This window comes from Balaenoptera ricei, chromosome 8, assembly GCF_028023285.1.
Source record: "Balaenoptera ricei isolate mBalRic1 chromosome 8, mBalRic1.hap2, whole genome shotgun sequence".
Lineage (NCBI taxonomy): Eukaryota > Metazoa > Chordata > Mammalia > Artiodactyla > Balaenopteridae > Balaenoptera > Balaenoptera ricei.
Genome location: NC_082646.1, coordinates 64774269 through 64799369, shown reverse-complemented (window position 1 = coordinate 64799369; position 25101 = coordinate 64774269). Strand labels below are relative to the sequence as shown.

At 39.1% G+C, this 25101-nt stretch overlaps 2 protein-coding genes across 2 annotated transcripts in view; one reads left to right on the top strand and one right to left on the bottom strand.

Moving 5' to 3' along the window:
* The window catches only part of ZNF215 (zinc finger protein 215), a 284622-nt gene that overhangs the window by 94547 nt on the left and 164974 nt on the right, over positions 1-25101 (bottom strand). Inside the window, exon 6 of the mRNA XM_059931013.1 lies at positions 22381-22555. The gene's annotated coding sequence lies outside the window, so the exon portion shown is untranslated. The remainder of the gene's footprint in view (positions 1-22380; positions 22556-25101) is intronic.
* Positions 4689-5681, top strand: LOC132369833 (olfactory receptor 226). The gene has a single exon (XM_059929521.1). It carries the CDS (start codon positions 4698-4700, stop codon positions 5679-5681), a length of 984 nt encoding a protein of 327 aa, XP_059785504.1. The 5' UTR covers positions 4689-4697.

Below are 25101 nucleotides of genomic sequence, written 5' to 3'. Positions count from 1 at the left end.
TCTTCAACGGTCAAGTCTCCCACGTTTTCTTTCTGTCCAATACACCCATCTTCCTAGTCCCCTCTACACCTAATAAAACCCAAACCCTTACAGCATTTCTCATGTCTGGTCCATTCTGATACTTAGACCAATATGACTTTCTTTATCTTTTCCACTCATAGCTTGTTTTTGTATCCATTCATACTCTGCCTAGCCTCTCTACAGCTTTTATGATCTCCCATTCCTAATTCTATCCTTTCTGTATTATACTTATCTTCTCTCATTGAATCTCTTGTCAATATAGCACATTTATTTTACCCAAATATCATCCATTTTATCAACAGAAGTTCCAATTTCTTTGCTCTTACTCTAACTTCCTTACATTTTATCTTGTCCCTGTGGGTCTGCTGATTCTTCTATATTCAATGTCTGTTTTCCTTACATATTATTCCAATTCTGTCAGATTTTCTGGTAACTCATTTAAGTTCTCTACTCTTGATCATTTCCACCCAACTCCTTTTTACATTTTGCTTTCTTTATATTTGATTCCTATCATTTGCAATTCATCTAGTCTGCCCATATCATTCCTTTCTCAATTTTCCCCTCCATCCATGCATCTATGCAACCATTATAATACCTTTACTATTTAGTTGCTAAAGCAGACCCTAAAATAAGAACTATTGTCAAAAGAAGAGATGGAAATACCAGTAAATAATCTATATCGGTAGAAATATGGGTAGTTTTGGAAGGTGATAACCAAGAAATTGAAATGTGAAAGATAAATAATTCCTAGGTGCAGTTTTGACAGAAAGAAGAGTATGTGCAAATCATAGAGTTAGAGAATATCACACCATGTTTAGAAAAAGGAAAACAGTGGGCAATGACTGGATTACTGTAGGACAGTTAAAAGGAAATACACATTTGACACATTATTGAGGGATTTTGTATGTGTTCCCCAAAATCAAATGCTCTTGGAGTCAAATTTCTACATAAAATTTCACTCTAGAAACAAGTGGAAATTAGATTGATAAAAGTTGAGGTTGGGGGAAAAAGACCAGGCAATAGCCTATTGAAATAAAGTCAAGAAATAACAAGGACATGACTGGTATAAAGGACTAGGGGGAAGGCAGTAGAAATAGGACAGGAGAAAGGGGACAAATTTAGGAGATAATTAAAGAGGAAGTTTAGATAAAACTTGGATTAGTTGTGAGTGGGATGTGGGGCTGGGGTGGGGAGGATAGGTATAGACGATATAGGGAAATTCTGGATCTCCAGTACAGTATATACTGCAGAGAAACTAGTATCATTCATTGTGATAGAGGAAGAACAGGCTTAGACAATTTTTTCTAGACATATTGTATTTGAGGGACCCATGTGACATCAAGGGAATTATATCCACTCTTTGCTATACAATTAAGGATGTATGTGGCCACTTTGGCATATAGTACCTCTTTTATATCTACCTGAGCAGTAGCAGCAGTGATACAGCTAGTAAATGATATATGGGCTTTCACGGGCTCTCGTGGGAACAGTAATGGGAGGAACCCATTACCAAATCAGTGAAAAGGAAAAGAAAGAAAGGACAACTAATGGTTCTATGAGGAGATGCCACACGAGTCAAGATTTGAAGGTCAAGGAGGAGTTAGGTGATACACATGCTGTATGTCAAGAGCTGCAGGTATAAGATATAATGTAGGTTGTGACAAGAGATAAGGTTTTGATGACAGCAGTAGCAGGTCATGAAGTACTTATGCCTTGTTAAATAGCTTGAACATGGTTGTGTAGACAATGTGGTACTATGGAAGTAGGTTTTAAGTAGGGTAGTGAAATGCTCAGATTTGAGCATTAGGGGAGATACTACAGGCAGTGAGACCAATTAGGAGGCTAATTTTTTTTTTTTCAAGTGTGCAGAACATCAAATGTGAAGGCAGAGGCAGAGAAGATTAACAGATAAGCAGAAAGGTCTGAGGCCAACAGGGTCAAATGCACAGTTAATGGCATATGAGGCAGGTATTGAGGATAAAGGATCAAAGCTAAGGTTATGAATGACAATTGTAGTTTAGAGGTTCCCATACGAAGCTAGTATATGGTGTAAGAATAGGTGTGGCAGATTAAACTTTCAGGGATGAGAAGACAAAGATATGTCTCTACCACCAGACTATGAGCTCCTTGAAGACTTAGTACATGTGTTATTTACCTTTTTCTGTACCACAACTCTTAGCCTGTGGTCTGGGCCATATTTGATCCAGCAATACTTTTGAAATAAATAAATGGTGGGTGTGGAAAGTAAGGTTGGGAGAGATGGGAAATGTAAGCCAGGGATATGGCACCTTGTAATTGCATTAAAGTACTCTAGTACTGAGAGGAATGCCAAGGTCTCAAGTACTGAGTAATGCTCAAGTTTTGCTCACAGAGCATAAAGAGAAGAGGAACTCAGGTATAAAGTCATCTGTAGTTTTGATGTTTTCAGATTCCATATATAACTGAGACACACAGTATTTGCCTTTCTCTCTCTGGCTTATTTTACTTAACATAATGCCCTCAAGATCCAACCATCTTGTCACAAATGGCAGAATTTCCTTCTTTTTTATGGCTAAATAACAATGCATTGTATATGTATATATTTTCTTTATCCTTTCATTGATTGATGGACACTCAAGTTGTTTCCATGTCTTGGCTACTCGTAGAAACAGAAAGTAGAATGGTGGTTGTCAGAGGCTGAAGGCTGGGGAAAATGGCAGATGTTGGTCAAAGGGTACCAACTTTGAGTTGTAAGGTAAGTTCTGGGGATCTAATGTAGAGCATGATGACTATAGTTAATAATACTATATTGCATATCTGAAGGTTGCTGTGAGCTTAGAGCTTTAGTGTTCTCACCGTAACAACAAAATGGTAATTGTGTGAGGTAAAGGATGTGTTAATTAATGTGGTAAAGACTTCACAATATATACTTCTATCAAATCATCACATTGCACACCTTAACTTATCCAATGTTATATATCAATTATATCTCAAAAAAGCTGGGAAAAAATCATTAGCAAGTTGAAGCTTGATGTGTGAGCACATTCTGTCCCTGTTAATCTCAAAGGAACAGGCCTAAGACTGAAAAGTAAGGACTCTCCTGAGGGAAAGTAGTCCCCAGTTGTTCATCTGGTTCTCCCCCATTCTTTCTAATCTTTATACTCCCCATCCAATGCTATGATCATACAGGGACACCAGGGTGACAATAACCCTTTCTTCATACCAACTCCCACATGGATATGTCAGATCCACATCTGATCCAGTAGAGGCTTGAAGTTTTGAAAGGGCAAATTGTATTTTTGATACCAAGGTAAACAAAGAGAGTACTCTACTAAATGTATGCTTTTGTATTGATCTTGTTACAGTCAAAGTAACTAAACAAGGAGGCTGTTGGACTGAGGTGGTTCTCATGCTTTAGTAGCCTACATGAGCAAACCAAAACTTAAGCCAGAGTCAACTGCAAATGCACTCATATCCAAAACAACAAAATTTAAGAACTAATCACAAACATCCAACTAGGCTTTCCCAAATAAGGCAACCACTCAAGCTATAGCCAATCAAATAATGTCCTTGCATTGCTTCAGCCTCTGCTCTATGAAAGCTCTGCCCCTAGCTTTTGGCAGTGGAGTGCTCCTAACCATTTTCAGTTAGGCACTGCCCGATATGAATCGATGTTACTCAAATAAACTATTGAAAATTTTAATGTCACTTGGTTTAGCTTTTAGGGATACTAAATGAAGGTGTTCTACTCTCATTCCAAGATAGTTAGCACAATCTTCAGAACTGAAGGAATTCTCAGTTCTTCAGAAATCCAGAATCCACTTCTTAATATGATTTCCACGTGGGTCCCACATCCTCCTCTTAAGTACAAGGTTATGTAGGACTTTCATTCTATAGGTGCCATGACCTCCTTGGGTTCTACTTTTTCCCTCTTCCTTGCAGGAGGAAATTGCATCCCTAGCTGAGCCCCAAAGACCCTCCGTTCTGGGTGTAAATACAGGATGTATCTTGCAGTCCCTCCTTCATGTTGCCTGAATATTTTAGAAGCTCTGAGGTTCTGGCTTCCTGCTTCCATCTCTTACTATCTGTGTGAGCTGGAACAAGTCACTTAACCTCTCTATGCGTCAGTTCCCTTAGGTGTTAAGTGGGGTTAATAACAGTACTTACTCATAGGGTTCCTCTGAAGATTAGGTGGATTAATATATACAAATTTTTCAGAATAGTTCCTATACTAATAACACATAGTAAACACTTAATTGTGTTATATGTTACTGTTATTCCTCCACTGTGTAACTTATTTCCTCAAAACAGAGTCATAATCCAGCTCATAGACAAACTCTCACTTCAGGGCAGCCCAGACTCTTAATATTTTGGTTTTGATCTGTGTTTTTTAGGGACCAACTGGTGCTTATCAATACATACTTCTCCAAGGGCCAGAATACACTCCTGTCCTATCCCAATAGAAAGTAGTTTATTTTTGTCCACTTTTATCTTAGCTCATTCCCAGATTACAGACGAGAACAACGGCCTCAGCTCAGCGATGAATTATATGCACTACACACGTTGCATTCTACTAATACGAATGAGCAACATCGATTCATTCTACTAATTCTTCCAGCGAGAGGAAGGCTGGGTTCTTGCTGCTGCCTCCTGAGGACACTATTCTCTTCTGAAGAGCAGCAGGCATGACTGACACCATGGAGAGGAAGAACCAGAGTGGGAGAGTGAGTGAGTTTGTCTTGCTGGGCTTCCCAGCTCCTGTGCCACTGCGGGCACTGTTATTTGCCCTTTCTCTGCTGGCCTATGTGCTGGTGCTGACTGAGAACATACTCATCATTATGGCAATCAGGAACCACCCCAGCCTCCACAAACCCATGTACTTCTTTCTGGCTAACATGTCCTTCCTGGAGATTTGGTACGTTACTGTCACTATTCCCAAGATGCTAGCTGGCTTTGTTGGGTCCAAACAGGGCCATGGGCAGCTGATCTCCTTTGAGGGCTGCATGACACAGCTCTACTTTTTCCTGGGCCTGGGATGCACTGAGTGTGTCCTCCTCGCAGTTATGGCTTATGATCGTTATGTGGCCATCTGCCATCCTCTCCACTACCCTGTCATTGTCAGTGGCCGGCTGTGTGTGCAGCTGGTAGCTGGCTCCTGGGCTGGAGGTTTTGGCATCTCCATGGTCAAGGTTTTTCTCATTTCTCACCTCTCTTACTGTGGCCCCAACACCATCAACCACTTTTTCTGTGATGTCTCCCCATTGCTCAACCTTTCATGCACTGACATGTCTACAGCAGAGCTTACAGACTTTGTCCTGGCCATTTTTATACTGCTGGGGCCACTCTCTGTCACCGGGGCCTCCTATATGGCCATCACCAGTGCTGTGATGTGCATTCCCTCAGCTGCTGGGCGCCATAAAGCCTTTTCCACCTGTGCCTCTCATCTCACTGTTGTGGTCATCTTCTATGCAGCCAGTATCTTCATCTATGCCCGCCCAAAGGCAATCTCAGCTTTTGACACCAACAAGCTGGTGTCTGTACTCTACGCTGTCATTGTACCACTGCTCAACCCTATCATTTACTGCTTGCGCAACCAAGAGGTAAAGAGAGCCTTACACCGTACTCTGCGCCTATACCAAGGCCATGATGCTAAGCCTGGGAAAGCTAGCAGAGTTGGGTAGAAGGGATGTGTTAAATCTTAGATAATGCTCTTAAACTTAGGATCTATGTCTTCTATGAAGTCCAGAGGAGCTCTTAGAGCTTAAATTAGGGACTAGAGTTTCAAAGGTACTACCAAAGAACTAGTTCAGAAGGAGGAAGAGAGGTGGATTACAAGCTTGAAATTGTATTTCTTCAAGACAAGGTCTTAACGTACAGGCTAGAAGTTGATCCCATGTTGTCTGCTCTATTGTAATTTACGTAGAGCAGGTTCATGAATCATGCATCCTGGTGGGGTGGAAAGGGATGACTATGAGCACAAGCAAAAGCAAAAAAGCAAAAAGCAAAAAAAAAAAAAAAAAAAAATGCAGAACTAGCATCTCTCTAAATGGCTCTTACTGGGTTTGTTACTGGGTTTTAGTTCTGAGGCAGAAGATACAGAAAAGGGAAGTGGAAGGAGGAAGCCATTCAAGGAAACACACGCTTCATTATGGAAAAGCATCAGGAGACTTCTGGATGAGATCTCTTCTAGCCGGAGGACACCAACTGTAGCCTATGAGGTAGTGGGGCCCCATGTGATCACCTACTGTGAATTACAAGGCAAGGAGATAGGAAACTGTGAATTTTTGTATTGGCAACATATCACCTCCTGGACTACAGGGGTTTAGAGCTTCATTTCCTGATTTACCGAGGTCAGTGCCCACACTGAACTAGTGGAGTGGCTGATTGCAGTTGTTTATTTAATCTTCAGTCTCTCTAATTAGACTATAAGCTCCATGGAACTAGGGATCACATTTGTTTGTTCATCATTTTATTACCAGGGCCCAGAATAGTATCTACCACATGGTAGCTATAAAGAAATATAATAAATGAATATAATTTGGAGCCATGTAGGCAAGGCATGTGTGTCACACCTGTAGGTAGGACTGGCAGGTTCAGGAACTAAACCCCTCACACTTTGCTAGGGTATGAGGAGGTACAAAATGACTCAGCCTTGTTAGAAGAAAATTTGGCAATATATATCACAAATGCTAAAAGTATTGAAAACATTCTGATTAAGAAATATTTGTGCAGACAGACATTTGTATTTACTATAAGAAAAATATGGAACTATGCTAAATTTCCACAGAGGACTGGTTAAATAATTTGTAGTTTATACATTAAATGGAATGCAGACATTAAAATACCATGATCTAAATAGAGCTAATGACAGAAAAATATTCCTAATAAATGAAAAATTAGATTATGTAATAGTATCAAAATACTATACTATACAAAATAGTATCAGTCTATTTGTTCATTTATTTAAATAAGACTAGAAGGAATTTGACTGAAATAGTAGCAGTAACTATACAATGAACCCCTTGCTCTTATACATTGCATTCTGTGACAAAGGTATTATTACCAGCATATTTATTTAAATAAACATTTCTTAGCCAATAAAATAGGCCCCTTTATTCATCTGGACAGAGAGATGGTTAGAGGGTATGTCAGTATGATTTTTGGAAATTTAACTCCTTACAGTCACCCAAGACCCAGAACAACAGGCTACATGAAGCTTCTCTCTTTAGATGTGGAAGCCTTCTGCTGTTGCAGTTTATCTTCCTATAGTTTTCTACAGTTTAAGAAAGGATATGAAAGGCTATAATCTATATAAAATATTAAATCACTGTCTTGTACACCTGAAAGTAATATAATATTGTAAATTAACTGTATTTCAATTTTAAAAAGTATGCAAAAGTCTACTAGCAAGGTTATCAGGCATTATTAGCTGGTCCCTATTTATTTAATGTAATATTCACATTTATTTGTGCCAAAACAGTTACATAAACTTATAAGTGTCTTGCTATTATAATTTATAAATGATGGGATATACAGTTCATCAAAAATCTATCTTTCACCTTCCCCCATAGAATAAGTTTCTGAAAGGGGGTAGTGGTCTGGGATGGGAATGTCTTCCTCTGGGCATCAATAGCGTAGCTGTTTTATGAATCTCCTTATCAGGAAGTAAATATGTGATGTTGATTTCCTTTACTGTGCTTTTCTTTATTTTCCAATAAAATGCATTATTTTTTTTTTGAGTTTAAAAAAACACCTCTAATTCTGACTTCAAAATTTGAAACCAAATACTTCAGGTATAGGAAAAGTGTTTAGCACAGTCTCCTGCACTTATATATCTTTCAACAACAAAAATGAGATGAGTCCATGTGAACTCTGGTGGGACTGACACTTCTCTTGACTTGAACTGCATGTTCATAGTCATATTATCCGCATGGCTGATATTGAATTTTATATTCCAAACCTAAGATTTTCAAATGAACTATTAATTATCAGATTATTTCTCATAGTCCATTGATATAATTATTTTGTCTATAAACCTAGATAGAGGACTTTTTTTTACCCTATTACATTTGATCCTGTTTCTTTCAAATCATCTTTATAATCTGCCAATCCTTCAAAATATTGCATAAATAATGTTACTCTTTTGTAATTCCCTTTTGCCAGGGTAGTGTCTGGGGGAAGTCTCCAGTCTCCTTCATCATTACAGGAAATAGAAGTACTGGATCCATACAGGGTCTTTCAGATAGGAGAGATACCCAGCGTGGCCAGAGGCAACTAACATCTACAGAGCAAGTGAGGATCAACGTAGACAGCTTCTGTGCTCAAAAATATCTACTGGTTCCCATCAACCTTGAGTAAACTCCAAGTTTCTTAGTCTGTCCTTCAAGTTTCTTCACAGTATGATTGCAATTTTCCTTTTGGTTTTTATTATAAATTTTTGCACACTACAACCTTGTGCAGATGAATTTTAGACTGTGATTAACATTTTTTTTCTTGAACTTAATATTCCAATATCTTTTACTATTTCCTAACATTTCGTATTGAACAGAGTCAGAAAACGTCCAAAAACCTTTCTGGAAAAGAGCATTAAAAAAAAATAACATTCTTCTGTAGTACTAAAACCCCTATTCTGCCTCATTAAAAAACCCTTACAGTTGTGAAATACAAATAAAGACAAGAAACTGTCAAATATAGGGGACTTAGGGACAAGATACCTAAATGGAATGTGGTAACTTAGACTGGATCCTGGAATGTAAAAAGGATATGGAAAACCTGGTAAGATCTGAACAAATCCTGGAGTTTAGTTTAAAAATGTGCAAATCTTGCTTTCTTGGTTTTGAAAGTATACACAGTAAGGTAAGGTGATAATATTAGGAGAAACAAACTGGGGGAGGAGAATGTGAGAACTCTCTTTAAAACTTTTCTATAAATCCAATATTATTCCAAAATAAAAAGTTTATTTTAAAAAGAAACATATTGTCAGCCTTTTTATGCTAAATAATTTAATAGAATTCAATTGATTTCAGTGACTTCATATTAACTTTTTCAAAATTTTCTGGATTTTTAATTCTCATGGAATTCATGCATTGATGTTGTTTTAATCTAGCTGATTGATAAGGGAGAATTAAAGTATAATTGACACATTTTTTTCTTATTTTATTAATTTTTATTGATTATTATTAATAATGTATCATTGATGTGGGAGTTACACACTTTTTTTCTTCTGGTTTCTTTTTTTTCTTTCTTTCTTTCTTTAGACACATCATTTTTGCTTTATATATTTAGCAACTCTAACCAACGATACCAGCTCTTTCAGATGTCACCATCTGGTGCAGGCAAGCATGAGTGGACAGCTCCATGCATTGCAGAGAAGAGAGAGGGCTTATAGCACAGGTGTTTTCATTTTCTCTTACAGTCATTCCTTAGGAAGCTATTACCTTCCCTGATTTTCGTGTTCCATAGTCTCATTTCATGAAGACCAGTGGTCCAGGCTTTCCAGAATAGTGCCAATACACCATATGCTTTTAGACAAAGAAAACAAATGGATGGAGTATGGGAAGAGCTAAGTCTATCCTTCTCCATCAAATTCTAGCCAGTTTTTTAAAGAACAAAACAGGTATGTTTCTATTGGACTACCTGATACAGAAGGTAGTGTGGTATGAGCACATAGTATAAATGATAAATAATACAAATATATTTTATTTGAAATAAACAGAAGTGTTTACACTGCTCAGTGGGTCACTTGGAAACAAACTCCTGTTTGACTGCATTTCTGAGCAAAAACAAAGCTAAACTACAAACACCCATCTTTTTTGACATGTATTTGGAGATATGTAGGAAGACACTACTGTACTTGTTTTTTTTTTTTTTTTTAATAAAACTCGGGGCTTCCCTGGTGGCGCAGTGGTTGAGAGTCCCCCTGCCAGTGCAGGGGACACGGGTTCGAGCCCTGGTCTGGGAGGATCCCACATGCCGCGGAGCAACTGGGCCCGTGAGCCACAACTACTGAGCCTGAGCCTCTGGAGCTTGTGCTCCGCAGTGAGAGGCCCGCGCACCGCGATGAAGAGTGGCCCCTGCTCTCAGCAATTAGAGAAAGCCCTCGCACAGAAACGAAGACCCAGCACAGCCAAAAATAAATAAATTAATTAATTTTAATAAATAAATAAATAAATAAATTTTAAAAATTAAAAAAAAACTCATCTCCTGGTCATAGAAGTGTAAACAATGTAAATGAATCCACCACTACCAGTTGTCACATCCTATTTATGTCACTGGTGTATTCTGAGATCACACATATACCTGCCAATATACCTAGGAAGGGTTGATACATCACAGTTTCATTTGAGGTCTTCTCAGGCAGGACTAAAGCAGAGTATTTTGGAACAAATTTTACATCCTATTTACAACAAATCACTAGCATTCCCTTAAATAACAGGTTACAATAGACAGATACTGCCTGGAAGTTATCCTCTAGGATCTTTAGGAGTTTACCTCTCTTGAATCTAAAATCTCTCTAGAATTTCTCACTTTTTCAGGCCCCTGTTTCACTCTCTTCATCCACCTTTGGCTACTCACAGAGACACAAGTATATCTCTTGGTCCTTTGCTCTTGCAAAACTTCTAGCACTTGATTCTCGATTTTATGGTTACTGAGGCACGATTAAGAGCAGAGATACTGTAGGCTCACCACTCTCTTGTGGATAACCTGACAGACAGAAGGGATTGCCATTTCACACTATTCTCAGCTCATAGTACATACTCCACAAATGCTCGTCAAATGACTGAGTGCTTCCTGGAGTCCAAGGCAGAGGACTCTAGTCACCTGTCTCACCTTCTGCTGTCATTATGCTGCATTCTTTCTTGTGCTAGTCTCTCTACACTGAAAGCCCTCTCACATCATTTCTTCTGATCAAATCATGGCTGTGGTTCATATTCCAACACAGGTAATATTTTACATTTGTATACTTATCACTAGACAGTTTTAGAACTGTTTTCCTATACATATTACTTTTGAAACTAATATTAATAATATGATGTGACAACGGAATTATTATTACCATGTTTTATGAGATAAAAAACTGAGGAATAAAGACAATTTTTGAAGGTTAAATGTCTTCAGAAGGATGGAACCTAGATTAAAAACCAGATCTTCTGATTACTGGACCAAAATTATTTCCCATCACGCTATTTTCACGCTACCTTCCTGCCATGAGTCTGGAATGACACCTCTTTGATGAAACCTTTTCTAGATTATGTTAGAAACCATTTCTCTCTCATTGGTGTTCCTAGAGCACTTTGCACCTCTCTTTTGGCCCATGTCACATGCTACGCTCATTACAGTGTATACTTCTAATTTTAATTAGAATACTAGAAGTTCCTAAAGGACAGAAACCATGATCTACATAGTTTTACTCCAAAGAATGTATAGCACAGTGCCCTGTACATAAAAAGAGCTCAATAAAAGCAGGATGTGATTTTTTGTAATGAATGAACAAATGAATGTATTAATTACCTTATTAACTGACTTAGGGTTCTCATCCTGGTTTTTGAGTAATTTGGTGCTGCATTACCTTGCATATGGTAGTAAGAAAAAAGGGCTACACCCTATCCACACGTATAGTTAAACATGTCCCGGTAGAAAGAGGAATAGGTAGGTGGGTGGAGATTCAGCTTCCCTGTCCAGGTCCCTGGGACACAGTATTGGCAGCACACAGAATTTCCCCGGAGCCAGGAGAGACTGTGTGTTAACAAGCCCATGGGAGGAAGGGACGGTGAGTGTTAAATATACCCTCCTGCCCCGGCTCCAGTCTTCTGGGCTCAGTGCAGCAGCACCAACCATGCAGCCTGAGCAGAGACCAGACATGGATCTCCAGGAAGCACAAAAATAGGCAAACCAGCCTGCTTTCCCTTGATTAGTGCAAATGTCTGCAGAATTTTTCACTCTTGAAGAGAGGGCAGGTGGACCCTGGTAAGTGGTTGAAGGTACCAGGTGAGATTCGTTGATCCCTGAAGAAAGTTCCAAGGAAGATGAGGAGCGGCTTGGGAAAAATGGCTGCAGGCACCGTCTTGGGGTGGGAGAAAGGGTATTGTGGGGAACGAACAGGGAAATGAAGATCCAGTACGTCTTTACCCAAGGTTGGGGAACTTTGGGCAGCTGTGATGTCGTTTGGGTGTTGGACTAGGGCACAGAATATATGTTTCTTGTTCCAGAAGAAGCCTGTTGGTGTCTGTGTTTTCTCTTGAGAACAAGCACACAAAAGACTGACAAAAAGTTCTATAGTTTAATGAAAGGATTTCTTTCCTCAGGTACCATAGAGATCCTGGAGCTCAGTGCTGTTAGTTCTGAAACAAGGAAAATAGAGAGGATTCTGTGTCTCTCCACGATACAAAATAGAGCCTGCTGAGAGGTACATTCGTGGCCAAAACCTGGAGGAGGATATGACGTAACAGGGGTGTGACTGAATACACAAAAGCAACATGTTAGAGAGGATAAGAAAGGAAGCATGAGTGATCTGCAACTCAGAACTTTTCAAAGATGTTATAATCCTGTTTCCCAGGAAATTGGGCTTACCACATTCCCCCAGAATATAACATTAAAAAAGTAGAAGAGTGAAAATGAAAACAGCTGCGTGTTTAAACAAAGACATGTGAGTATCATGTATGAGTCTAGTGCATTATCCGTGCATTATCACATTGATTCTCACAACAAACCAGTAAGGTAGGCATTATTAACATTATGCTATTTTACACCAGTGGGTATTGAAGTACCTAACTGTTAAATATTCTGTTTAGGATGTCACAGCTAGTAGCCTTGTTCTGACACTAAAGTCAGTGCTGGTAACTAGTATGCAAAGGTAAGTGTGTGGGAAATTGTGTGGCTGTCCCATTGATCTACATGTCTGTTTTGTGTCAATACCATACTGTTTTGATTACTGTAGCTTTGAAGTATAGTCTGAAGTCAAGGAGCCTGATTCCTCCAGCTCTGTTTTTCTTCTCAAGATTGCGTTGGCTATTTGGGGTCTTTTGTGTCTACATACAAATTAAAAATTTTTTTCTTCTACTTCTGTGAAAAATGCCATTGGGAATTTGATAGGATTGAGCTGTATCTGTAGATTGCCTTGGGAAGTATAGTCATTTTGACAATATTGATTCTTCCAATCCAAGAACATGGTATATTTCTCCATCTGTTTGTGTCATCTTTGATTTCTTTCATCGGTATCTTATAGTTTTTGGAGTACAGGTATTTTGCCTCCTTAGGTAGGTTTATTCCTAGGTATTTTATTCATTTTGATGTAATGGTAAATGGGATTGTTTTTTAAATTTCTCTTTCTGATATTTTGTTGTTAGTGTATAGAAATGCAACAGATTTCTGTGTATTAATTTCGTACCCTGCAACTTTACAGAATTCATTGATGAGCTCTAGTAGCTTTCTGGTAGCAGAAAACTATGTTTCTATGTATAGTATCATGTCATCTGCAAACAGTGACACTTTTATTTCTTTTTTCTCAATTTGGACTCCTTTTATTTCTTTTTTTTCTCTGATTGCTGTGACTAGGACTTCCAAAACAATGTTGAATAAAAGTGGTGAAAGTGGGCATCCTTGTCTTGTTCCAGATCTTAGAGAAAATGCTTTCAGCTTTTCACTGTTGAGTATGATGTTAGCTGTGTGTTTGTCATATATGGCATTCATTATGTTGAGGTATGTTTCCTCTATGCCTGCTTTCTGGAGAGTTTGTATCATAAATGGATGTTGAATTTTATCAAAAGCTTTTTCTTCATCTACTGGGATGGTCATATGGTTTGTATTCTTCAATTTGTTAATGTGGTTATGTCACACTGATTGATTTGTGGATATTGAAAAATCCTTGTAACCCTGGGATAAATCCCACTTGATCATGGTGTGTGATCCTTTTAATGGATTGTTGGAATTGGTTTGCTAGTATTTTGTCAAGGATTTTTGTACCTATGGTCATCAGCGATATTGGCCTATAATTTTCTTTTTTGTGATACCTTTGTCTGGTTTTCGTATAGGGTAATGTTGGCCTCATAGAACGAGTTTGGAAGTGTTCCTTCCTCTGCAACTATTTTTTGGAATAGTTTCAGAAGGATAGGTATTAACTCTTCTCTAATCTTTTGATAGAATTCATCTGTGAAGCCATCTGGTCCTGGACTTTTGTGTTTTTGGGAGATTTTAAATTACTGATTCAATTTTAGTACTGATAATTGGTCTGTTCATATTTTTAAAATTTTCTTTCCGGTTCAATCTTGGGAGGTTGTAACTTTCTAAAAGTTTGTCCATTTCTTCTAGGTTGTCCATTTTATTGGCATATAGTTGCTTATAGTGGTCTCTTACGGTTCTTTGTATGTCTGTGGTGTCAGCTGTAATGCCACCTTTTTCTTTTCTGATTTTATTGATTTGGGTCCTCTTCCTTTTTTTCTCAATGAGTCTGGCTAAAGGTTTATCGATTTGTGTTTAGCAGCATATTGTTTAGCTTCCACGTGTTTGTATTTTTTTTTGCCATTTTTTCCATTCGAGTAAGCTTCATAAAAGCATGAACAAGTCTGTTTTTTTCATAAATTTATTTCCTGTATCTGATACTAGTAAGAGTTCAATAATTCTTTTTTTTTTTTTTTAATAAATACATGGTCTTTTCACTCCCATGTTTCTGGTAAACTTACATCTAAAACACATCTGGAATCTTTCTTTCTCCTCTCCCAAACGTGTATCTAATGACTAAGTAACTGCACTTTACCCACCTTTATCTGTCTGCCATCAGTAGTGCCAGTTGTTGAATTTCACTATTTCTATAGCCTCCAGGCGTCTCTCTCTCTCCTATAACAATCTCCCTTAGCTTCACCACTTTGGAATGCAGTGTCTCCATTTTTCAGCATCAGCACTTAGCAGATCAGATGATGTCAGAATATTTTTAAAAGAAGTAGCTCTAACAATAGCCCATGCCCTCAAACTCCACAAGTAATTTGGAGAGCTCCTCTAAATCTAGCTCTCTCACAACAATTCCTGATCACCAGCACCTAATCTGAAACACTTTCCTGAAAAAGGACTTACTCTCTGTTGACTATTGACTAACTTCTTTATCTTCACTCACCATCTTTTCTATGTTCTTCTTTTGCCTATAAAATATATTCTGAAGACCTTCTCTCTCCCCATATTTGCTACTAAGGACCAATATCCATCTTATAGTTCTTATAAATCTCTAGACATTGACAAATCGATGCTACCATACAATTAAATCTGTGCAGCTGCTTTTGTTATATAATTCAGATTTTAATAACCTATGACTAAATTTATAATTATGACCATCACCCATCATTACAGTAAAAGAAACTTTTACTTTAGGTCTTATTTTGTAAGCCACGTCCTTAGCTGTCGCTCCTAGACTTGTGACATCTACCAAATGTGTTAACATGCGTTTTTATTTTATTTACATATAAGTAGAAATGTTATGGATGATGACATTAAGGGCAAAATAATGCAGTAAGTAACCAAATATCTGCATCCAACCAATATCACTCTGTCAGTCAATAATAATTTGTTTCATCTATTGATACTGAGCAGGGCCCTGTGGGGCTCCTAGGCACAAAGCCTTTCTGTGTTCCCGGTTTCTCTGATTACAGGAGATAGCCTTCATTCAGCTTCCATGACCTTCCCTGAGTTCCAACAGGCAGAGTCAAGCAGTTGCTAATTAGGGAAGGCAGGGGATGTGAGACCAGGGAGAAACAAACAGTCAAGAGAAACAATAGTGCAGCCTTGGGCAAGGTCCTGTTTCCCCATGAAAGGATACACACAACAATGTCTTTGAGCTATTCTGCAGATGCTGAAACCTCCTCCAGGTGGGAGAAGTTAATGATTAACAATAGTATGCTGCCCACAAGCATGTAGACCTCAGACAAGTTGGAACCTGAAGGCTGATGATGCTGACTCCTTCTTACCTCACCCCCAATGCATCAGAAGAATGTCCATGAGCTGACCATGCCCTCTTTGAACTATTACTATAAAACTTCTCACTATCCTCTCCAAGTTGGGACACAGTTTTTCAAGGCAGGAGCCTGCTCTGTCCCCCTTTGCCTGGCAAAGTTATAAAGCTATCCTTTTCTATTTCACCCAAAACTCTGTCTCAGGTTCGATTCTGCACCAGTGTACAGAGAAGCTGAGCTTTCGGCATCAATATCAGCTACCTTCTAACCACACCACCATGAATTCCACATTTCTACAACCTCTCTCTAAACATAACAGAAGAGAGTCAATTCTTTGACGAAAACAAGTTATTTGTCTACACATATCCCTCTTCACTTACCTGATCTAGCCATATCAGTATAGTAAAAGGTTTGAAATCAGTTTGGAAGCACTGTTGTCTAGTCAATTCTTTCTAATTCCAGAAATCATTACTTTTCTAAAAAAATTAATAGACAGAAACCTCAATTAAATAGACCAGAAGGGGAAGCTCTTATGTCTCAGGATGATAACAGAGTTCAACAGGATGAACAATTCTCTTAGTTCCTGTCAAGGACTTGTACAATGAAAACCCATGGACTCTTTGTTTACTATAGCACTCCCAACTTCCTTCCTCCCTCTGTAAAAGCATTCTCCTTCCCTTGCTATGTGGGGAGATGCACATGGCTTGCCATGGTTGCCAATCTCAAATTGCAATTCTCTGCTAATCCTGAATAAGCCCATCTTTGCTGGAGAAATATCTGGCAGTTTATTTATTTTAGGTCAACATTTTGGTGGCCCGTATAAGGACCAGAGAAGACCCCTGAAGGCTGTGGAGATGGTGAGTAAACAGGTGCCATAGCCACAATTGACCCCATAGGCTCATTGCTTTTCTCACTGACCCTGGAGTTTGAAGGTATTTCTTTCTCCTGCATCTGAGCTCATGCTCTCTTTGCGTTTGAAGCTCTCAAGGCATTGTTCAGGATTTATGTTGAGGTTTAACATTTCCATTAAGGCCTTGTTCTCTATGCCAGTACTCATTTGGTACTTTGTTCTGATTTGAGATTAGACAGTTTCAACTGAAGCTGACTGTGAAGCCACGGTCCCATTTCTTCTTATTATTGATTTGATAACAAGAGAAAGTTCCACTTTGGACTAAATAAAAACCCAGTGTAACTGAGCAGGACCCTGCCATGTCCCCTGTCACTTGTTTGTAGAAAAACTTTAGCCTCCTAGGCCTTGCCCAAGTTCCAAAGAGTAAATTTAATCAGAGAACTGAGAAAACACAGAAATGAAGGGAAACAGTCAAGCAAGACAAAACAATAATAGTTTAGCCATGCAACAAAGTCAAGGACTTTAGTTCCTCTCAAAGGCTATATATAATATCTGAGCCATATCTTGAGCTGTTCTGCAGATACTGAAACCACAACCAGGTAGAAGAAGTTAACTGCATGCTGACCACAAGCACACAGACCCAGAACAGTTGGTACCATAAGGCTGATGATGTTCACTCCTAATTACCTCACCACCAACCAATCAGAAAAAAGTCCACAAGCTGATCAGGCACCCTGCAACACTCTCACTCACCCTGTCTTTAAAAACCCTTCCCTTAAATCCATTGGGGAGTTCTGGTCTTTTGAGCATTAGCTGCCCATACTCCTTGCTTGACCTTGCAATAAATGCTTCACTTCTCTTCACCACAGCCAGGTGTCAGTATATCGAGTTTACTGTGCATGGGCAAGTAGGCCCAAGTTTGGTTCAGTAACACCAGTCCTCCTGGAGACTCTAAAATGCCCATTCCTCACCACTGTTGGTCCACTGACAAAATGATGGCACTCATGAATCGATATTGGTGGGAAAGAGTAACAAGGTTGCAAAGAGTGCCTACCTCACTTGTTCCACTTGCCCAAAGTGCAACGCAAGGAAGCCTGTTTGTACTGTTCCTAAACAATTTAAACTGCCTAATGGATCATTTGAGGTCTGGTCAATATATTTCATACAACTTCCTCTGTCTAATGGGTATAAATATGTTTTAGTCATGATCTGCATATCTTCACACTAGATTGAAGCCTCCCCTTGCAGAAAGGCCTTTTCTCTGGCCAAAGTCCTTCTAGAAAAGATAATCCCTACCTAGGAAACTCCTCTCAAACTTAATAATGACCAAGAAACCCATTTTACTGGCCAGATACTTCAACAACTATGCTGGTTTTACAACATATTCACTTTGCTTATCACCCTCAATGCTCTGGTTTAGTCAAACATACTAACAGCATTATTGAGATTCAATTTGCAAAATTTGTACAGGCCCTCCAAATACCTTGGCCAGTATCATTGCTGTTGGTCCTTCTACATTTCAGATCTACCCTTTTTGGAACTCATAAGCTCTCACCCTTTGAGAGAGTCACAGGATGCCCAATGCACTTGGCTTCTGCTTCTTTTGATCCAAAACTGATAAAAGGAGAGATACTCTGATATTGCAAAGGCCTAATTGCTTCTATTAAAAATAACCGTATTTTGGTACATCAATCATTTCACAGTGCACTCTCAAGAGACAAAGATCTTAAGCATCAAAGCTTGCAACCTGGAGATATCATCTTTTGGAAAAGATACCTCCAGAAGAGGTCTCCTCAACCTAGTTGGAGAGGTCTCTTTCAGGCACTGCTAACCAATCCTTATGTCACCAAACTCCAAGGAATAGATAGACTCTTGGATTCACATGACATATGTAAAGAAAGCATCAAATCCTGATTGGACAGCACATCATCTGGTGACCTGAAAGTAAAGATTTCACAGAACTGAATCAGATGACATTGGATGAGAAGTTTTCCCAAGATATCCAGATTAGGTTTGTTGGAAGTTTGTCACCAAACCTTTGATGATGACGTAAAACTTCAGATGACCTCCAGTGTCTATGATCTTGATAACATATGGGCTTCAGATAAAAAGTGCCTGAGAGTTCTCCCTCTTACCCCTCATTACTCAGATGTGACTCCAATAGGTTTTCAATCTGTGCACTTTCCCTCCAATGTGAGACCTACACTCACAGTACACTTACAGGAAGAAAGGCACTTCCTGGCACAGATGGGCAAAAAAGCCACTGAAATTGGAAAACCTGACTTGATCAGCAATGCTTTCAGAGAAAAATCTTGATAAAAAGGGGAAAAGTGTAAAAACAATAATAAACAGCAACCTCAATTAAATAGAGTCAGGAGATCAAAGAGGAAGCTCTCACACCTTGGGACAATAGCAGAGTCCAAAAGGAAGAAGGAAGATTCCTCTTTGTTCCTGTCAAGGACTCAAACATGAAAAGCCATGGACTCTTTGTTTACTATGGCCTTCCCAACTTCCTTGCTCCTTCTATAAAAGTATTCTCCTTCCCTTACTGTGTGGGGACTTGCATGTGGCTTGCCAAAGATGCAGACCCCAAACTGCAATTCTCTGCTGATCTTGAATAAACCCATCTTTGTTGGAGAAATATCTTGCAGTCTATTTGTTTCAGGTCAGCACTTTTTAATAGTTCATTTAAGTTATTATTAGGTGTTTATATCAATTTTATACAACACCCTATTGAATTTTTCCTTCCAAACAAAATAAATTATAAATTACATTTTATGGTGAAAAGTGCTAAGGTAAAAAACACATCAGGGATGAAAAGGGTAAGGGATTAAGAGATACAAACTACTATGTATAAAATAAATAAGCAAAAAGGATGTATTGTACGGCAGAGGGAAATATGTCTATTATTTTGTAATAAGTTTAAATTGAGTATAATCTATAAAAATATTGAATCACTGTATTGTACACCCGAAACTAATATAATATTGTAAATCAACTATACTTCAAAAAAATACATCAGGGAAGAGAAATAGAAAGGGAATAGCAAGCATATGATGGCAACTTCACATAAGGAGATTAGAAAGGCCTTTCTGAGAAAGTTATGTTGAATTAAAGACCTAAAGGAATTGAAAGAGGGAGTCATTCAGTTATCTGAGAGAAGAGCATTCTGAACGAAGATAACAGCAAGTTTAAAATTCCTTAGAAGGGAATGTGCCAGATGTATTTGAGATGTCAGTACAGGAAGCTTTGACTTTACAGGAAAGTCTGGTTTCGTTCTGCTGTCTGACCTCATGTTCCACAGGACACAAGAAAAAGATTTCAGATTTAGACAGGGGCATGAGATATAGTCAAAAGGAGGCTGTTTAAATCATATGAGAATTTAACATGCAGAGGTATATGCTGAACTGTACGCCCGTGGGTTTCTTGTATCAAGCATAAATAGAGATGAAGGACATAAGCACATACCATGTATATTAGTTGCCTAGGGCTACAGTAACAAAGTACCACAGACTGGGTGGCTTAAAACAACAGAAATTCATTGTCTCAAGTTTCTGGAGGCTAGAAGTTCAAAATCAAGGTGTCAGCAGAGCCATCCTTTATCTGAAACTGGTAGGGAAGAATCTTCCTTTGCCTCTTCAATTTTTTTGGTGATTTGCTGGGAACCTTTGGCATTCCCAGACTTGCAGTTACAGCACCTCAATCTCTGCCTCATCATCACATGGTATTCTGCCTGTGTGTCTCTTTCTCCTCTTCTGACAAGGATACCAGTTATATTGGATTAAGGGCCACCCTACTCCAATATGACCTCATCTTAACTAATTACATCTGGAATCACCCTATTTCCAAATAAGGTCACATTCTGAGCAACTGGGGGTGAGGATTTATTAACGTATCTTTTAGGGGACACAATTCAACCCATAAATCTGGGGTTAATTGTTTAGGCTCAAGGCAGAGAGTGATGGCAGAGCTGTGAGTTTAGGAAACTACTGAGAAGTAAAGGGATCTTGCCAAGATAACACAGAGCTCTGGGGTTCCTTCTCCACTGTGCAGGTGGAAGCATTGAAGTCAAGAGGACAGAAGGGTTTTCTTCACATACTTGGTAAATCTGACCACTCCTAGAAGAAACAGTTACTCCAAGATCTAGTCTGCAGGAAAACTATTGCTTCAAGTTATATTTGTAATTAAGAAATATTTATCATTTCAATAATTTATACTTCCCAAGAAAGCTAGTAATGATATTTATTTGTGACAGTTTAAAGTGGCTACTTCTCAATGTTATTCAAAGACATGACTTCCTCTTATGCCAAACATGTCTTTGAATCATACTGTTGAATAGGTCACTTCTTGGTTATTTTCCTGTTTGTGTTGACCCCATGCATGGAATACAGATTCAACTGTGTTCTACTTCAGACCATGGCTTATCTTACATTAGTCTGTTCCTGATCTGGTTTCCTCCTCTTCTTGGATTTTTCCTCCAAGTTTTTAGGTATCCTTATTTCTTAAATGATCACTATAAACATAAAGCAGTCATTTGAGATAAATTTTCTAGCATTCAGCCATGAATCTTTGCTTTCCTATCTGGCTTTTAATTCCTTTTTAAAATTTCTCCCATTTTCCTGAGAATGATGGAATATTGACTCATCAAGGAGAACATTTTGAAGAGAGAGGACAATCTTGTTTAGCAAAGGAAAAGATCCACTGAACCCGGGAATTTCCAATCCTCTATCTCTGTTCTGAAAAATATTTTAGGCGGGATGCTCCTCTGAGATCAAAAAGTAATGAAAAACTTTCAAATGTGAATTTGAAAACAAATAGGCTTTTAATCACCAAATGAATTGATGTAGTTTAGACAAACTCCTGCAATTATGGTGCTCCCCAAGTTAAACTACAAGACCATTAGTACATACACAAAGCCCATATACCAATTTTAAAAGCAAAGACAAAGAAGCCAAAGTTTAAAACTTACTTAAACTGAGAAGATTCCATGGGGGAAAAAAGAGGAAGTAAATGGAAAACAGGAAAATAGGAAAACAATATATTTAGAGCGCATTATTAGAGAGACCATCATGGCAGGAGACTGTAAAGGCCAGGGAAAAAATTTTGGTTGCCATAGAAATGTGTCTCTTTAATACAACTTAGCATGATTACAGCAAATAAGAGTAAAGTTGACTAGCGTCAGAAACTGCACTTAGAGGAAATACTTTGAGAGGTCCACTCTAGAGTAGATGATTTGCAGGTTTAGAGTATATGTTCTGAAATAGATGGCCTGGATTGTTGTGAGGATTGTAGCATTTGCCCCATCATGTTTCACTCTCTAAAGTGCCCCATTTTAAAAGCAAACTATGTGGTCACCCTAGTTTTATGGGCCTGGAACTCAAGACTTGTAGCGGAGTTGTCCTGTGTCTACTTAGTTAAACTGAAACTACATTTTCTAGAACTTCCTTCCCTTTGTAGTTCAAGGTTAGTGTAGACCACAGAGATATTCTGTGTGAGATTTAGAAGGCAGAGGTGAAGCAGCTATATTCTTTGTATTCCATGTAGAAAGTTGATTAGGGACACTATTGCAGCTCACAGATGTTGTCACTGACTCACCTTGTAGATGTGGGGCAGTGGTTCAGGTGACACCTCCATCAGCTCCCATCCAGCTTCCCTCTTTCATCTTCTCCAACTTGTGGGCTAGGTAGGAGTTTAATATTGTGACAAAGGGCACCAGCTTCTTTTGCAGATCACCTGAATTATCAGAGTTAGGTGACTGGATGACTGGAGGCTGTAAGAGAGCAAAACAGTCTTCAGCTCATCCTCATGGATTCCAGTTTACCATTATCCTCCCCCATGTCATGTTCATCTTACCTCCCCAAGTGCCTGTCCTGGTAACTTCAGGCCCAGCACTAATCACAGAGGCAACAGTCATTTTATTGCATGAGATCACAACCCTGTAATAAATCCCTTGGATAGAACTCTGATACAATGCTTGACAGACAAATAAGAAAATAATTTGCATATGGTTGACCAGTGAAGACAAGGGGTCATTTAGAGTGAGAGTACAGAGTAGATGAGAAAGGTTTTACAACGAGGCCATAACGAAATACAGTAGTGCATGTCTCTGCAGAGTGCAATGAGCTTGCAAAGCCAGCAGAAGAGAAGTGCAGCCAGATTCACAAAGGGGGACTCAAGAAAAGTGCTGTGTCATGAAAGTCAATGGTGGTTTCAAGAAACAGGAACACTGTCACACGCTCTGTTAAAAACAAGACAACAGGCCCAAAGTTGAGCCTGCTAACCCCACATCACTAAACTGAGACTTAATTATAGTTTTGGCTTTCCCAGAAATGAGTCTGATACCAGTCAATCAGTAATTGCCTGATCAGCATTGGTTAGGTAATCCGCCTGATAAATCTTTGCCATTCCTATAAGGAAATAACCAATCTGCCTTTTTGCCTAGTACAGCTTCCTTGTTCCTTTTCCCTACTGTCTATAAAATTATTTCACTGTAGGGCTTCCCTGGTGGTGCAGTGGTTGAGACTCTGCCTGTCAATGCAGGGGACACGGGTTCAAGCCCTGGTCTGGGAAGATCCCACATGCCGCGGAGCAACTAGGCCCGTGAGCCCCAATTACTGAGCCTGCGTGTCTGGAGCCTGTGCTCCGCAACAAGAGAGGCCACGATAGTGAGAGGCCCGCGCACCGCGATGAAGAGTGGCCCCCACTTGCCGCAACTAGAGAAAGCCCTCGCACAGAAACGAAGACCCAACACAGCCATAAATAAATAAATAAATTAATTAATTAATTAATTTTAAAAATTACTTCACTGTATAGCTCTCCAGATATCTCTTCTGTCTACTAGATTGGACTCTGACCCGCACATGAATCATTGAATAAAGCCAAAGAGATCTTTAAAATTTACTCAGTTGAATTTTAACACCTCCTAAGGGTAAGGAGAACACTAAAACAAAACAAACAAACAAAAAACCCTGCCTCTTGAGCAATATGGAAGCTACTGACGGCCTTATCCAGAGCTGTTTAAGTACACTGACACAGCAGACATCAGCCAGGAGTGGGTAGGAGAGAGTAGAATGTGAGAAAGTAAAGAGAATGAGCATAGATAATTCTTTCACAAAGTTTCTGAGAAGCCAAGGATGAAGGCAGAGTGATAGGTGAAGGTATACGAGGTGGCAGATGAAGGGATTTTTGAAAAAGAGAGAGTCGTTAGCCTGTGTGTGTGTGTGTGTGTGTGTATGTGTGTGTGTGTGTGTGTGTGTGTGTGTGTATTTTTTAATTTTTTGGCCACACTGTGCGGCCTATGGGATCTTACTTCCCTTAATTCCCCAACCAGGGATTGAACCTCTGCCCTCAGCAGTGGACGTGCCAAGATCTCATCACTGGACCACCAGGGAATTCCTGATATTAGCCTGTTTAATAGCCAATAGGGTTCCAAGGAACGATGACAGACTGAACTCACATATTTATTCCCTTTCCCTTCAGAGACTCTGCTAAAATGATAGACAAACAAACACAGAAACTTTTTTAATGTAAATATAACGATGAGAACAGAAGAGGGTCTGTGAGGGGATGGGAGATTTTGAAAATGGATGCAAGACTGATAGTGGATAGAGCAGGCCAGGGTAAGCCACAGCCCGAGCTGCTCACAGAAGATGAGCAGATTCACCCCCACATAAACATACACAAGAGAATCAACTGAGTCAGAAACTCGAAGACAACCCATACAATGAAGAACATGCTCCCCTGCTCAGAAAGCCTGGAGCCAGGAATTCCACGATGTGAATTCTATCTCCTACCCACCACAATCTTCTAACCCCCAGTGTCCTGGGGGTGGAGTGGAGGGAAGATAGAGGAAGAGAGACAGGTGAAAATCCAGGGAACCTAATCAGGAGACAGCTCATTGTTGAAGCCTTCTAACATCACCAGATACTACAAATGGGAAATGAGTAGACTACTTGGTGACTCAAATATCACAATTTCTATACTTCATACTTAGAAAAATAGGTCAACTTCAACTTTTTCAAATGCTATAGCCTTTATCTTTCCAAACTCTAACTTGGTTGAAAGGCAGCTGTTACTGGATCAATGTTTGAAAGTTTGTTTCCTTCTCAGAGATGTCCTGGGGTTTTTCAATTATGAAGTAAAGAAAAGAGTACAATATCTATTCACTTAAAGCCATATTTTAGACAAATGTTTTCTGCTCTAGCCAAGATCCCTACTGACAGTAAAAGTCGGCTTATTTCTGGGAACTGAGAAATGAAACAGAAATCCTGCAATGATTAACAAGGAAGAAGCCAAGTAAGAAATGTGAACATTTAT

Excerpts from the sequence above, each read along its gene's own strand:
- LOC132369833 (XM_059929521.1), top strand. The coding sequence starts at position 4,698 with ATGGAGAGGAAGAACCAGAGTGGGAGAGTGAGTGAGTTTGTCTTGCTG.